Here is a 17680-nt window from a genome sequence, read left to right as displayed (position 1 = left end):
TCACTGGTGTCCATGGCTTACATGAAATCTTTCCACCTTTATCCACCTTTGTCATGGTAGGGAGAACACGTCAATGTAAGGGTGGGGTAATCTAAGATAGCACAAGGGTTAGGTGAGTGTTTATGTTCTTCTAAAATGGATGGTGGAATGTGAAAAGAAGGAGGGAGAGTTCCCAGCCACCCCCACACCAAGACCCCCGCCGCAGAACAACCGCCCCCGGGTGATCACATCTGCCGCCCAGGCCAGGGCCAGCAGGACCACCACGGGGCCCCCAGAGCCAGAGAGCAGGGAGGCACGGGGGGACAGACAGCGCAGCCCCAGCCCAACCAGGAGAGCAGCTCCCCTCGCTGCGCCGGGAGGGCCCAACGCCGGGCCCCACCCGAGAAGAGTGCCCACAGCCCCAGACGAGCACCCCATCACCACCCAGAAGTTCTGGGCATCCCCCGCCCCACGCCAGGTACTCCCAAGGGAGACCCGCTCCGCGCTCCAGGCAGCCACCTACCCGGCCCACGGCTGGTCCAGCAAGCAGCAAGGCAGGGGCCAGCCGTCCCCGCCCAGGAGGGGGGCACCCAGGAGAAAAGGAGGCCCACAAGGGGGTTTGTAAACTTGGCCCAACCAGACTCGGCCACTGTTGGAAATTTGGTGAGGCCCAGCACTCAGGGGCAAGGACCAGAACCCACCCCCCAGGGACACGGACACCCCCGGCTCAGGCTCAGAATTCTGCACCGCATTAAAACAGTTATCATACCACATTAAAAAATAAAAGACCATAAGTATGGCAAAAATACAGTTAAGAAGAAAAATATTAAATCAAACCCTATATTGAAAAACTAATTTAAAATAAATATTATAAAGCACAAATCTCTTATCACACAAATAACACGCTAAAATAAATATAACTGCAGCACCATTGCACTAAGAACAGAACACACTAACAAAAATCTAACCTTTCTAGCCTTCCTTGATGCAAACTCGTCAATAACATCATCATATGAAATCTGCTCCCCCACTGAATGATTGATACTAACAACGGCAAGGTTAGTGAGTCACTCCTAAGACACTGTTGACCTTAGGTATGACTTGATCAACTTGAGTTTTGAAAAGCTCCTCTCCGCTTGAGCCACAGTGACTGGCAAGGTGAGTGCAATCCTGAGAGCAGTCCAAAAGTTGGGATATATTTCTGATAGATCCTTGTCAGATATGAAAGTGATAAACTCAAGGAGACTTAGAGTCGTTGAACAAGTCCTGAACAAGCTCTCTACACAAAAGCAAATCACGAAACACAACAGCAAATTGATTTGATTTGATTTGAAATGGTTTATTTCAAGCAATTCAGTAGAAATAATACACAACAGCAATATAAACATCAGTTATACATTCATACAGTAACTAATCAAACTTAGGATAAGTAGACATATTAATAAATATTGCTTGAAAGGGAGTGGAAGGAAGCGAACTTATATAATCCCACCCCGTTATACTGTAACCATTTTATTACATGATTTATCAATATCCGGTTCCCAGTTTTTATCAGACAGAATTAAAAATCATAAGTTATCGATAAAGCACATGACAAAGATGAATTACTTAAGTATTACGTCAAAAATAACTATTTTAGAAATCAACATGGCAAATGCAGACCAGTCATCTGAAATATATGCAGATTACTTATAAAAGCCATTCATATGAATAAAACATAATACTATATCAGTAAAGTAGACACAACACTGTTTCAGGAATTTTCATAGCAAAATTTCATCAAGTATCAAAAGTTAAAAACATGTGCAAAATTATGCTACATTAGGAAAGATTTTTGAATCAATTTATCAATTTTTGGAGAAAGTAAAGTAATATCATTAAAAGTCAATCAATTTAACAATTTTCAATAAGTGATTAATCATTTGTTTTACTTTTTTTAATATTTTTTTTTTTTTTTTTTTTTATATATAATAAAGAAATGCTGTAGGGGAAAAATAAAAAGGGTCCATAACTGTCGATTGTCCAAGGTTGGTATTTCTTCTTTTACTGATAACAGCTGATCTTCTGGGTTCAAAACAGTCAATAGTTCTCTTCGATGTTATGTCTGCAGACATTAGATTCAGGTCCATATCCTTCTTCAGCTGATATCAGCGACGGTGAAAGTTGAGGTCAAGTTGTCTGCAGGTCAGAACTCTGCTGTTATTCAGGTTACGTCAGACATACAGAGAAAGTGATGAATCCACGTGTCATATTTCTTGAAATTATTTGGCTCTTTGGTTTATTACTCCATGTTGCTTCAGACGACCGTGATCAAACACTTTTCAAAGTCCTTCATGGTGCTCACAACCAGAACCTTGGACCGGTCCTCTGGACCGAGCGGTTTGACGTAAATCCTGCAGCCTTTAACCCAAGTGTTCTCAATCTGCTTACGCTTCCTGAGAAGCCGTGCATGTTTTGAGATTTCAGCATTCCTTCTGGTCAGATGGTCGTTCAGATAAGCAGCCGAACCTTTCAGTTGTTTCCTTTGGGTCATCAAAGCTAGCTTGTGTTTGTGATTCACAAACCTGATGAGGATCGTTGGTTTATCCGTCTCCTTTCTCCTGGGGAGCAGGTGGCAGGTCTCGATGGTATTGAGATCCAGGGAAATCCCTTTAGATGTGAGAAATGAATGTATTTGCTGTATCAAAGACTCTGCACCGATCTCCGTATTAGCACTGCTAGCTACGCTAGCGCTAGCATTAGCAGTGCTAGCTCCTGCTGCATTCAGCTTCGCTCGAGGCTTGAATGGTTCTCCAGTGAGAATGACATTATTCATCCTTACTTGCTGTTCCACATCGTCCAGTCTTTTCTCCAGAATCTCGACCCGGTTTTCTCGCTGCTCGTTTTGAGCCCGAAATCTTCGGAACTCTTCCATCATTTCCCAAAGTGACGTTAGCTTAGCCGACACTTGTTCCATAAAACTTTTCAGCGTCTCTTGAATAATGTCAAGAGGTTTCTTTGGGGGCATGGTCAGCTCTCTTTTTTGGAGAAAATCAACCTTTTAAGTAATTTGAAGATAGTTGTATTCGCAGAGAGGCACGCCACGCGTCCTGCTGCTGTAACCCGGAACCGGAACACTGAAGCACAACAGCAAATACTGAAACACAACAGCAAATCTTGAAATCTACGGTGGCCGGGAGGTGCAAGACACATTTATATTTAGGACACAACCAACAATAAATCCCAAACTAATAAATTGCAAAGCATTAATAACAATTTCGGAACAAATTAACAAATACTGAAACACAACAACAAACCACGGAACAAATGACAGAGTCCTGAAACACAAAAGCAATTTCGGGTGAAAATTAACAAATACTGAATTACAAAAACAATCTCGATACAAATGAACAAATCCAGAAACACAACAAGGAAAGCGGAAATCGGCGTCTAACAGAAACGGAACGTCCTGAATCCTAGAAGTGACGTAATATAAAACTAATTGTGTATTATTTTTTACATTTCCTTATTACTGTCTTTTTTATGTGGACATTTTCAATACATGAGACAGTCCAAAAGCATTTCTTCAATTGTATTACTACAATAAAAATTACAACAACGTTTGGCAAGGTAAAGTTTTTGCTTTTCCGGTATTAAAGGTATTCCCTCTCCGTTAAGACCACTCTAACAAGAATGCTTCAGGACTGTTTCATGTTTTTAAAATGTCCACATAAAGAAAACAGTAATTAATAACATTTAAAAAATCAGACACAATTAGTTTTATATAACGTCCATTTTTGTTAGAAGCCGTGTCTTTGCTTTCATTGTTGTTTTTCTGGTTTCGGTCATTTGTAACGGGGTTATTTTTTTGTAATTCGGTATTTGTTTCAGAACTGTAATTTTCATGATTTGCTGTTGTGTTTCGTGATTTGCTGTTGTGTTTCAGTTCTTGATGTTGTGTTTCATGATTTGCTGTTTTGTTTCCGTATTTGCTGTTGTGTTTCCGTATTTGCTGTTGTGTTTCCGTATGTTCTGTTGTGTTTCGTGATTTGCTGTTGTGTTTCGTGATTTGCTGTTGTGTTTCAGTATTTGCTGTTGTGTTTCAGTATTTGCTGTTGTGTTTCATGATTTGCTGTTGTGTTTCAGTATTTGCTGTTGTGTTTCGTGATTTGTTAGTTTCTACTGGTATTTGCTGTTGCTGTATCTTAAATGTGAGCGTGTCTTGCACTTCTCGGCCACCGTAATTTAGCAATAAATGTCCTCACGAAGGCATCAACTCCGTCCACTAAACCAACTGTCGCATTAGTGACAACATTGTTTTGTGTTTCCATTTTTTATTTGGGCATTTCATATAAATAAAACCCCAAAAATAAGTAATAAAATGTCACCGTATAACTGACTTTTAAAAAAGTTTTATAAAGTAGATTCCACCCCCCGCCCTTGTCCCCCAACTGGCCACTTCACTTGGAAGCAACCAACAGTTGAAGTGTATCCCCGCTGCCCCCCCCACCCCCCTTCTTCACACATTTCCAGCAGGATCGCGTGCAGCTGCACCTAGGGGCGCCAATTCGCTACACGGCGGCGCTGTCGCAGTTTTTATTTTTATTTTTTCATCAAGCACTGAACCGCAGCCCGCGACCGTCACCCCCATTTGAAGATGATCCAGTCAGGTTTTGCGCATGCACAAACCCGGCGGCGCTTTTTGTGCTCACCTCTCAGCCAGCCTGCACCCTTCACCCCGTGCCCCCTCCCTTCTCCTTCTTCACACACATTTGCGTCTGCTTCTCAAAGACAGGAGAGAGCAGCTGCGGGCACCGCCAGGTTTCAGGCTGTTACAAACTCTGTGACATAAGTAAACCAATAGTGTTGCAGAAATTATTTTACAAGGGCTGAGCCGCCGGCGCCGCCCCTCTTCCTTTTTGCGCCCCGGGCCATCGCCCGTATAGCCTGTGCCTAAAACCGCTACTGGTTGTGAGTTATTGTTTAGTTAATGATCACTGTATTTAATTAAGCAAATGTGATTCAAGTGAGGTTTTTGTTTTGTTTTATTTTCTGTCTTTTTAATCTATGCATTTCATCATTTCTGTAATGAGTTTGATAGATATGTGTAAATTCTTTATTGCTTTGACTACAATGCTTGAAATAAATCAATAGAATCAAAACTCAAAAATCAATTGTGTTGTGTTGTGAGTTAATGTGTTGTGTGGTAAGTTAATGTGTTGTGTTGTGAGTTAATGTGTTGTGAGGTAATTCATTGTGTTGTGTTTTGAGTTAATGTGTTGTGAGGTAAGTTAATGTGTTGTGTTGTGACCCTTCTGGGCCACCGTACAATTTACTATAGATTTATACAACTCACAATACAATTTTCCCAACTCACAAATCTAAATGCCTAATCTAAGAACGTCCATTACTGTAAAGTTTCTAAAAAAAATCATTAGCAATAGTGAAACAAAGAACCTTCTCACAAATTAAGCATTGTCATTTTAATTGTTTTACTGTAGTGTGTAATGATGTGTATAGTGTTTACATTTATGAAAGCTTTGAGCTGCTCTTTTGCTGTGAAAGTCTGAGTTTTGAAGTGAGAAGGTGTGGTTGTGTTCATGTAGCTTTAGAAAAGGGTGTTGTGTTTAGACATTTATGAAAATGGAGGACACGTTCGTGAAATGGGTTGTAGCATTTGAGAAAAACTGTAATAAAGTGTTTATCAACAAGGGCAAACAGTACTATGGTCCTGCTTAAGTTCTTGAAAAATTGTGCATTAAATTACTTATTCATTGACTTTATATCATTTAAAAAAAACTATACCTAACCTTTTTGCAGAGAAGGAAAGGGAATGCGTTTTTATTTTGGGGGTACCTATATTTAAAGATATGAGAGGTTCTTTATACTCTACTAAAAAGAGAATCAAAGGTTTTTTGTATGCATGGGACAAGAAAAAACTTGACTTCTCACCTATCCATCCATCCATTTTCTTAACTTGCTATATTTTGGGGTCACAGGGTTGCCAGAGTCAGCCCCAGCTACTGTTGGCAAGAGGTGGGGTACACCCTGAACAGGCCACCAGTCTGTCACAGGGCCACACAAGGACTCCCTCATACACAGATCCAGAGACACTTTAAATTGACCAATAAACCTCTGAAGCCTGTTTTTGGACTTTGGAAGGAAGCCGGACTGCCTGTAGAACTTCCTACACATGGGGAGAACATGCAAACTCCACACAGAAAGGACCCAGCAGGGATTAGAACCAGGCCCTTCTCCCTGTAAGTCAAGGATGCTAATCACTGTGCAAATGCAGCCCACTTTTACCCATTTAAAATTTAAAAATGTTTTTTATAGCACATGAACAACCTTTATAGAATGCACAATTTAAGACACGAGACTGTTTGGTAATCCATTTACAGAAAAATTTGTTTTTTTGGATGGATTACACAGAATTTAAAAACTGGTTCTCATGGAGAAGTACTGACCATGCCGACCAATTTAGGCATCCTCAGACACTGGATGAGGGGAAAACTTGAACTCAAACCTGAAACTCTTCCAGCTCAGCAATATTTTGCAGAGGATTGAGCAAAAACTGAGGATTTGTGCCACTTATTTGCTCAGGTGCCAATGGTTTCAATGAACAGCAGGACAGACTGTTTTCTTTACCAATTCTTTTCGTAACTTCTCCGTTCCACAGGAGAAGTTTTTTTCTCATTCTCACACATGTACTGTCTTGCTCATACATTGGTGGAATAAATTACATAATGTCTAGTTTTAATTTGCTAATGTGAGATATAGAGTAGTTTATTCAGTACTACAGGGTTGTTTCCAGCTTTACAGTGACCTTAGTTTACTAGTCATTAGTAGAAAAGTCCAGAGACATCCAATCCCAGTCCTTGAGGGTTGCTGGTCTGTCTGTTTTTCACCAGCCCTCCATTAGAGGAACTTTTAATTAATGTCTCCATACAAGTAAAAAATATTTATAATCAAGTTCAGTAGAAGAACGATCAAATTCTTTGGTTTTTGCCCTACGATCCCTCATGGATCTCAAACTGTTCTTCCTGTGCAATATCCAGACACCCCTTTGCCAATTGATATTTCAGTAGTCTGTGCTTTTGTTGTCCACCTCTTTGAGAACCGCTTATTTCAAGTACAAAGCATCAAAACCAGCCGAGCTGCAGTCCATTGCAGTCGCCGCCATTGCAGTCCATTGCTACGTGAGATGTCAACCTTCCTCATCTACGAATCTCCTTGGTCCTTGGTCCTCACCTGCTCCTCGATTGCCTTCTAAAAGGTGCCCTAAAAGGTCCCCCCTCGGAAATGACAAAAGGTTACTTCTCTCTTACTATTGGTGCATAGAAAGTTTTGGTGTTAAGATTACGTGCAGGTTCCATATTTCACTGTCGATTCTCTGTTGGAATCTGTGCTTCTGATGGCTTTCTATGGTGCGGTGAATACACAAATAGAACCTTCTCTTTTAACTCACTACTTGATTTCACTTTCTCAGATTTGTTCTTTAAAAGCAACTTTATTCCCTTTATCTCAAACATTCTAAACTGATCAGTTCTGCTAAGTTATTTATATATTCATTGCCAAGACTTATACTGCTTTTGTCTTTATTTATGCATCGCTTCCTGAACCTGCGACCCCTACTCCCCTGTCAGCACTTCAATGACGTAAAACCCTTGACAAAGTTGGCTAGCTTCCAAGTTTCACAGTCTTTGCTCTTTCCTGCAGCTTCTCTGCAGATCGCGACCCTGCACTCCTTGAATTGGTGCCGCAACGACGACTGCACTCCACGTACCTATTTCGTGGACCTCCTCCGCGTTCCAAAGAGACTTCAGACTTAAATCAACCAATATGTTGGCAGCAGAAAGGAAATAGTTTCTTGGATTATGGTTGTTTGAATACTATATTTTGCCAGGTGGAAGCCTCAAAATTAGGATGTCTTAAGCTCGTATTTAGTATGCCAATGGAGCTCAAATTGGGATGTTACTTAAGCTCGTATTAGTATGCCAATGGAAGCATCGAATTCATTGCCGTACCTTAGTATTCAGATGAAAGCGTCAAATTTATGGATGTTACTTAAGCTCGTATCATGGAATGCCAGTGGTAGCGTCGGATTTTGGATGTTAAGCTTCATGTCGTTTAACAGGTTTGGTTCATGGTGGTTTAAATTTATAGTTCCTTACAGCGTCTTTGCGGATATTGGCTCCACGTTCAATTCGCCTGGCTCTTTTTCTCTTCTATCTAGATAGTATGTTCCCTTCGTGGCGCTGTACTCGAACGGGAGCTGCCCAACGGTCAATGGTGCCGGGGTCACACATAGCAGATCCACTAGATAGTGTGTTCCCTTCGTGGCGCTGTTCTAGAACTAGAGCGGCCGTATGGTCAATGGTGCCGGGTCAAACATAGCAGAAAGTTTAATACCCAAAGTTTTCTATGGAGATCTTTGTTTATCTTTGTTTTGTATCTGAACAGAGCCTTATGCCAAATGGAAAGAAATATGGAATAAATCTTCTGCCAAACTAAAAGAAATATGGAATACATGTTCTTTACTGCAAGAGTTGTCTAACTGAAATAAAATTATGTGAGCTATTTTTTAAATATTTTTTTCATTATAGTTTTATGTATGTATGTCCACAAAAATGACCTGACAGGAACCATACCTTTATCTAAAGCTTTGCTGAAGTGATCGCAATAATACACAGAAATAGCAGGTGGGTTGAACCTGGACAGGATTTGGAATGAAGTTGGACCACCTTCAAGCTGATTTGAGCTGAATCACTGTAAAAAATCTTTTTTTTGGTCAGATCGTGACAGATTACAAGTGAGTTTTGTTTTATTATCTACAAGTCCACTGATCCATAAGGAGAAGTCAGCACCTGGGCACATGTTTGTATAATTTAAAGACTACAAAGTTAAAAAAGAATACCACTGATTATCAATTATGTTCTTCAGAACATTTTTTTCCACTTCCGTAAAGCAGATAGGAATGTAGAACAATGATAATAATTATACATTTTGCTAAACAAAATGACTTTCTTGCTTTGTTCCATCCCTAGGGTTAAAATTAACAAGAGTCAAAAAATGCACTAATGGTAATGCAATAAGTAATCAAATTAGATTGATCAATTTAGTCATGCCTAAATCACTGTTGTCCATTTTATAAACAAAAGAGCAGATGTGCAGCAGTCTGTAAAGGACCATTTCATTACACATATGAATGAGTGGTCAGATAAAACATCAGTTATTAGGCTTTCTATTGCACCCCTCATTAAAATTTCCCCCATGTTTAATTAGAACACATCCGCCACACTTCAAGTACGCCTGTCACTGGCCCATACCCAAGATACTGTAGCTCTGCAGCGTTGGCTGTGCTCTATTGCATACAAGGGATAGACACTAATTGCTGTTTTACATGTGGGTAGAAAGTTACTCACACGGTTGCCATGACAAATAACCTTGGAGTTGTTTCAGAATTGTCCTTTAGATTTTTGACAATCTGCTGGCAGAAATGTAACATGTTATCATCCCAGCTATCGGTGTAAAATCACATGAAAATAGAAGAAGCCTGATTATCTCAGAAATAAAAGTTCACTGTTTTAATGTCATTACAATTATAAAATCGAAAAACTTAAATAGGCAATGACATTGACTTATACAGTGTCTTGCAAGAGTATTCATCCCCGTGGATGTTTGTAGCTCTAGTTGCTTTTATAAACCACTCATGGTCAACAACATTTGTCTTTCCTCACACAAAAATGTACTACAAAAAAAACTTTTATGTCAATGTGTAAACAGAATTCTACTAAGTAATGTCAATGAAACAAAAATATAAAATGAAATATAATTGTTTGCACAAGTATTCAACCCCTTCAAGTCAGTATTTAGTAGATGCATGTTTGGCTGCAATACCAGCAATAAGTCTTTGTGGATAAGTCTTAATCACTCTTGTAAATGTGCACACTAGAATTTTGTTCCATTCATCTTTGTAAAACTACTCAACTTCTGTCAGGTTGCAGGGATACTGGGCATGAACATGCCTTTTCAAGTCCTGCCACAGATTCTCTATGGGATTTAAGTCTGGGCTTAATTCTACCACTACAGAACATTTACCTGATTCCTTTTAAACTATTTGTGTGTAGCTTTTGCAGTATGCTTTGCATCATTGTCTTGCTGGAAAATAGGCCGTAGTTCTCTTGCAGACCAAAAAATACTGTCCTCCATTTCAGTATGTTTTGCAATATACATTCTACCCTCTAACTTTACAAGCCTTCGATGGCCTGCTGCTGAGAAACGTCCCCACCGCATGATGCTGCCACCACCGTGCTTCACAGTGGGGATAGTGTATTTTTGATTATGTGCATTGTTTGCTTTTTGCCAAAGATACTGTCTTTTTTGAAGGCCAAATAGCTTAATTTTTGGCTCATCAGACCAAAGAATCCTCTTCCACTTGATCATGGAGTCTTCCACATGCCTTTTGTCCACTTCTAATATGTATTTTCTTCAACAGTGGCTTTCTCATTGCCATTCTCAAATAAAGCTTTGACCAGTGAAGAACCCAGGCAGCAGAGGCTACATGCACAGTCTCTCCCATCTCAGCAGCTAAAGCTTGTAACTCCTTCAAAGTAGTCGTAGGGGTCTTAGGGGTCTTACAAGTCTCTTACTTGCACTGGTGTTTTATAACTCACTCACTTGGGACACACCCACAACAAAGATCAGGAGGTGTGGGTGAAATAAAGTTAAAGTGTGAGACTAATGGCACTAACTGGATAGACTTCAATTGAATTAGACCCTCTCACCAAAGAGGGTGAATTATTATGCAAACAATTATATTTCATGTCATATTTAGAATGAAATAGAAAAATATTTATTTTAGGACAAAACATCCTCTGACTGGAAATATCTTCCTCCATCCATTCGCTCTTTAACCTTATTCTTTGCATTTGAAAATGCCTGTTTAGAACATCTTCAACCCTCATTTAACTGTTTTTGATTGGATTTGATATCTTTCCTGCTTTTTTATCCCCTTCCCCTTAAACTAACTGCTAAGAGGTGTAATAAATGTCTGTGTGTTTGTCAGTGCGTGTGTATGTGTGCGTGTTCATTGTCTTGTACATTTTCAGTTTTTCATTGTTTTTGATATATGTAAAGTTTGCTCAACTGTCTCTGTCTTGGTAATTGGTTGTTTTGTTGTATGTCGAGGACCACCTTGAAAATGAGATGACACATCTCAAGCGGTTTATCCTACAAACAAATAAATGTGAAATTTGAAAATATTTTTGTTTCACTGACATTACTTTGTAGAAATCTGTTTTTACATTGACATAGAATGATTTTTTCCAGTACATTTTTGTGTGAGGAAAGACTAATTTTATTGATCACGAGTGATTTATGAAAACAACAAAAGAGACAAAAATCCAAGGGTTAAATGGTTTTGCAAAGCACTGTACATTTTTGAAGAGCATTTGACACCACTTTCGACCTACAAGCGTTTTTGGGTACAACCAAGCCCCCCACCTTCTGTTTTCCTTAACTTATAGGCAAAGTTGAAGTACCAAAAGTTGCAGTACTTCATGTGACCACAGGAGGCTGGTTTCAGAGTTTAGCAATTTCCTATTACCCTTTGTTAAAAATCTACAACTTTGCACAAACAACAAACATACTGTATGTAGGATACAGCCTATCATTAAAAACCTTTTGAATAAAAAAGAAAGAAAATAAATAAATAAACTGCTGTTTTGACCTTAATTTTTAAGAGGCTGGCTGTTGAGAAGAAGATACTTTTCACTATCCACACATTGTTGGTAAAAATTTGGGAAACTCCATAATAGAATAAGTTTTTTAAATATTTACTCAATATCACAATGTGAGGAAATACAATATTTATTTTTCTCACATTCTGTTGTAAAGGTTTGAAACCCTTTTTGTTGAGTTGTTCAGGACTTTTTATTTTTACAGTGTGAGAAGCTGCATATGGTAAAAAATAATGTGTTCATGTTTTTTGTTTATCATCCGGTAGATCAAAGTTGAACTTCAACAACGTTACTTTTTTAAAATTATTTTGTGCAATTTACAATAGTTTATTTTACCAAAACAAAGTGAAAATGTTAACCTCCCTCATTGCTTCAGTTATTAAAAATCACTTAAAGGGGAGTTGGCACCAAACTGTATTTCATTACCAGGGGTATTGTTGCATGCACTCATTACCTCCCACCTCTCTCATCGCTTCACCTCATCCAAAACCACGCTCCCTGGAACTGCTTTATGGTACACTCACAACAACATACAGCCACCTCTTTTTGGATCAGGTATGTCTCAGAGATTCAAGGGTTTCTCTATTTACCTGACTAAACTTCTCAATTTAATGTTATCTTAAAAGATAGTTAAAAAAGTGGGTTTTGTTTAGATATCACCAGTAACACATATTTTTGGTAGCTTCTTTGAGAAAAAACATGACCATATTATTTAGCGACGTGCTTTCTGTGGAGCTTTCGGTTTGCTGTAACAAAATTATCAATTTCTCTAAATATCTTGTGTACTACTCTTATTTCTGTTTAAGCATCATTCTATTTCTGCATTGCATCAAATGAAACAGTGAGATTTGACATTTCTATGCCTGTTGGAATACAGTTCGACAATGTTGCAAAAGGATTAAGCTCCTTTTTAAAACACAATTGTGAATTTTATATATATATATATATATATATATATATATATATATATATATATATATATATATATATATATATATATATATATATATATATAATTTTTGTTTGTTTGTTCTTGTTACGTGAATGATTAATGACAAGGACATGAACAGGAAAAATAACCCTTTGTTTGCAACAGTGAATGGCAAAGGTGATTCCTCCTTGACTTTCCTGTTAGCAATAAATAAAAAGCTATTTTCTCAAGATCTAGAGTAATTAATTAAACGTAATTTCAAAAAACCCACAAAATGAAACAAAGCAAGAAAGGAAGCAATTTTGTATTTCGAATAATGGATTTCATTAAGATTTGCGGTGATCAGAATAGTTCTGTTTTCTATTCCTCAGACACACTAGGTTTAATTTGTAATTATCCTCAGCTGTTTCTATTTCACTTAATTGCTCTTAAGTCTACTTAGTTGTTTGGCTTTTTGACTTGCTAGTTGTCAGATCTTCTGGGTCATCTATCTTTTTATTTCTTTTCATCCCATTTAAGAGTGCTCAAGCAAAATATCTGTGAGAAATTCTTTAAAATAAGATTTAATTTACATTACAAGTTAAGAAAAAAATAAAATAAAAGTTATGTGGTATTCTTTAAACATTCAAAATTGTTCACCAAAAAATGAAGCGCTTTGTAAATAGATTGATTCAATAACATCCTATGTGATGTGGCCCTTCTGATACAAAATAAACAAAAGTTCTGCAATCACAATACATTTTAAATACCGTAAATGGAAGCTCCAGCACAAAATAAATTTTATCCCAAAAACATGGCGTATTATTGTAGCTATTGTTAATAACTATTGCAAAGAAATGGGTTTGAATCAGTCAAAAAAAATTTTTCTTTGATACTGATTGCCTTTGGCAGTAAGTCAAGAGACAAAGTATAAAAAGACAATTTGTTATTCTCTTCTTCTTTTAAGTTTCCCGTCAACACTGCACTGTCCCTGTGGTGTTCATTAAAATCTTTTCCATGTTAGCTGAAACATCTGCTCACTTCACTGGCACAAAGAATTAGATCTAGTTATGTGACTCACCTTAATGTGCAATGTAAAGCAATTTTTCACACACACACACACACATATTCAGGACTCCAAAAAACCTATTAGAATTATATAGAAATCCAGTAAACAGTTTAAAATTGCTCAGTTTGCCAAATCTCTTTTGTACTTGTAATAGGCGTTCTGAAGACAAGTAATAAAGAGCTACTGCACATCTCCAAAGGTACAAGTCTATCCACTATAGATATTACTTCCTATATTTTGGAATTGCAGCAATGATGCAAATATAAAGAATCTGATCAAGTCAGCTCCTGTGTTTGAGGATAAGTCAAAGGTACGCTGTCAGAGTTTGTGTAGAGGTCTGCAACCTGTGGTTCTAGAGCCACACTCTTTTATCCCTCCATCGTAGCTCTTTGGCTCTTAATGACAAAATACATGTGTTATGGATTTTCAATATTGGTTAAAGGTTTGATCTACTGTCTGAGTGGTTTATTATTAAAAGAAGTACAAAGCACATATTCTAATATTCTGCTGCTCAACAGTGTCTAGTTGCTGTTCAGAGGCAAAGTTCTTGAAATATAGAAATTGCCTTTACATGTATTATTCTCAAAATAAATTGGATTGTAAACCAATGTTGTTATGTTTATATTTGAAAGTAAAAAGAGAAAAATAATGAAAATACACCAGAGCCATAATGACTGAAAATGTCACGTTTGACTTGACTTTTTTGTATTTTTAATTCAAGTCAATCTACAGCAGCAGGAGGATCTTACTTGACACGGGGTGTATTTTATTTTGAAAGGACCTTGATGTGCTGCAAAAATAACTTAAGGGAAAACTATATTTATTTATCACTATAGTTCAATTATTGTCAATATTTAAAAAATTACTCTTTAGAAATGAATATCTTAATGGCCAGAAAAACAACGTTTTTTTTTTTTTTTTTTTTTTTTTTATGTTGAGGTGGACCTTTACGGCTCTCGCTGGGTTTTGATCAGTAAGAAATTAGAGCAGTTGGTGTTTGGTAGTAGACCCCTGCTCTGGGCCAAAACTCACAGGTGACCTCCAACCCTTTTTTTATCATCTTAAATATATAATAATCTTTTAAATAATACACATTGACTAATTATTTATTTAAAAAAAAAACCTTCCTAAAGCAGTATTAAATAATATTAAAAACTGAAGCGCTTACACTGTTCACAGTTGGCAAGATGTGAATTTTAAAGAAAGTATTTAAAGATACAAAAGAATATTATCATAAAACAAAGTACAATAATTTGTGATTCAGAGCTGGTAAACCCTCAGACACTCTCTTCTGGTAATGGGCTCCAAATACAATTTTAAAAACAAGTTATAAACCTGCGATGAATCATCAGGTGAATCTCTACTTTAGACTGGTTTGTAAAGCACTTTGCTGTCAGTTAACTTTGGAAAAGTGTTTTAAGCTGCCTCTAAAGGCTTCACTGGCACCAACCTTATATTTTCTAACTGGATGTGTGTGTTGGACAGGTTTCATCTGACTATGGACAACAGCAGCCTGGATTGGGGCGAATATACCAACAGATCGGAACTTGAGTCCTGCACCACAATGAGGAACCAGTTCTCCCGCATTTTTTTGTACAGCTTCTTCACCATTGGTATTGTCTCCACGGTTGTGGGAAACTTCCTGGTTGTCTTGTCGATTGCCTATTTCAAGCAGCTGCAGTCCCCCACGAACTGCTTTGTCATGTCACTTGCAGTGGCTGACTGCTTTGTTGGCCTTGTTGTGATGCCGTACAGTATGATCCGAACCGTGGAGGGATGCTGGTACTTTGGCTCCCTCTTCTGTAAGCTCCACTCCAGCCTGGATGTCATGTTGTGTACTGCTTCAATTTTCCACCTCAGCTGCATTGCATTTGACCGCTTTTATGCAGTCTGCAACCCCCTAATTTACTCCTTAAAGATGTCTCAAAGCAGAGTGGCTCTCCTCATAACCATTTGCTGGGCTGTCCCGATGCTCATTTCTTTTGGCCCTATAATGCTTGATCTCCACATTGCTGGTGTAGACATCCTAATCCCTGAGGATTTATGCGTTTTCTTAGTCAGTCGTATTTATGCTGTCATGGCCTCTTTAGTAGCCTTTTACTTGCCCATGGCCATCATGCTAGTAGCCTACTGGAAGATATTTAAAGCTGCAAAAAGACAGGCTCTGCAGATCAGCGCCATGGAAAGTCAGATGGCTGCCGGTGTTGGCAAAGACTCCAGCAAGAAAAGACGGCACCGCATCACTATGAGGAGAGAAAGAAAGGCTGCAAAAACTTTAGGTATTATCATGGGAGTTTTCCTCATTTTCTGGATGCCTTTTTTTACTCTCAACATTGTAGATCCATTCATTGGATACACTACTGAAGTGGTTGTTTGGGATATTTTTCTCTGGCTGGGATATATAAACTCATCCCTGAATCCGTTTTTGTACGGGTTTTTCAATCGCTCTTTCCGCAGGGCATTCCTCATGTTCATTGGCTGCAGGGTTTGCTTGCCAGGGTCATCTCCAGGGATGGAGTTATCACAAACCAGGAAAGAGGCTAATGATTGCACAGATTAACTATCAAGTTATAGGAATGTAAAGCAACTCCTATGGCATAAAGAACAGGAAATAGACATTTTAGCACATTTTAGTGTGAATAACACCCAAAGTTGTATATGAATATATGCAAGCTTATGTATATGTTTGTGTTCTTTATTCAGCAATTTATTAAATTTTATATTAGATATTCACATGTAAATGTAACCTTGTATACCCCTTGTGCTATCCTAGGCACTTTGACATTGGGTCGTCTAGACCCCACAAGACTGAGCGCTCAGCCCTTTTTCTTCAATGATTTGTGATCTCCATGGATTACATGAAATCCTCTCCACCTTTATCCCCCTTTGTCATGGTAGGGATAACACATCAATGGTCATCTTGACCCCATAGGATAGCACAAGGGTTAAAGTACTTTGTTAGTATAGTCCTGCATATGAAAATACATGTGCTGAATGTAAATTTTCTATTATTTTAATTGAATAATTGATTACATGTGTTTGATATCAAGTGGTATTTTTCTTGGTTACATGTAATAAATAAAATACAAATTTGATTTCATGTTTTATTTTATTTATTTTTTTGGAATTAAAAAAATCACTCAGTGTACCAAGAATAAAAAAAGACCACAAATGGATCATTTAGATGTCAAAAAGAAACATGTTATCTTGTATCACAAAAGGGAGACAACAACTTCTCCGGTAAAAAGTATGAAATGTTAGTCCGTTGGAACTTTTTTGAAGCCAAAGGACCAGCAAGACACATGTTACACTGCCCCCAAGTGGCAAAAACAATTAATGCTTTGACAATATGCTCTGCAGGTGTAAAGCTGTTTCAACATTGTGAAACTCACCAGACTGTATTAATTTATTAATATCTAATCAAAGGCGAGCATTTAGAAAGCTACCGATGAATACATTTCAACTGTGCAACTAGAAAATACCAAAAGAAAAAAACTAAGTTTGAGTTCATTAGTGCCCAAAATGTTCCCATAAAAAACTTTTTTGTTTTAGTTTTAAAACCTGCATCTTACTAAATGCAGAAATTTATCCAGTACATTTTACTTCAATTTACTTAAAAATAGGGCCAAATGAATTGGATCAAACAAATACATGTTATTTTTTAAAAGTTTTTTTTAATTTTTGAAACCATGTTTTGTTTAAACATAGTTTACTTTAACCCTCCTGTTATGTTCATTTGTGAGGAACAGAGATGATGTTCCCGGGTCAATTTGACCCGGTGCATGCTTTATTAATTTAAAAATGTCTGAAACCCAAAAAATCTTAACAAGCAGTGTGAATATATCATCACTAACTCCATTAACAATAATTCTTTCAAAAACCTAGTGAAATGGTGTTCCTTACCTCTAACAGGTAGTGGTTCAATTATCAAATAATTCACTTGTTTTTCTTAAAAATATACATGTTCTAACTTTTTATTTTATTTTTCACTACTGCATTACT

The 17680-nt window shown here is 37.7% G+C and overlaps 1 protein-coding gene across 1 annotated transcript; it reads left to right on the top strand.

The window, feature by feature from the left end:
* The first annotated feature begins 14393 nt into the window (after positions 1-14393).
* On the top strand, positions 14394-16782 carry LOC144994579 (trace amine-associated receptor 1-like). Its single transcript, XM_078952843.1, has one exon. It carries the CDS (start codon positions 15147-15149, stop codon positions 16236-16238), a length of 1092 nt encoding a protein of 363 aa, XP_078808969.1. The 5' UTR covers positions 14394-15146; the 3' UTR covers positions 16239-16782.
* Positions 16783-17680: the final 898 nt, after the last annotated feature.

This window comes from Oryzias latipes, chromosome 1, assembly GCF_053564925.1.
Source record: "Oryzias latipes strain Hd-rR chromosome 1, Olatipes_Hd-rR_3.1".
NCBI lineage: Eukaryota > Metazoa > Chordata > Actinopteri > Beloniformes > Adrianichthyidae > Oryzias > Oryzias latipes.
This window is presented reverse-complemented; position numbering and strand designations above follow the sequence as displayed.

Coding starts and splice junctions, on each gene's coding strand:
- LOC144994579 (XM_078952843.1), top strand. CDS start 15,147: ATGTGTGTGTTGGACAGGTTTCATCTGACTATGGACAACAGCAGCCTG.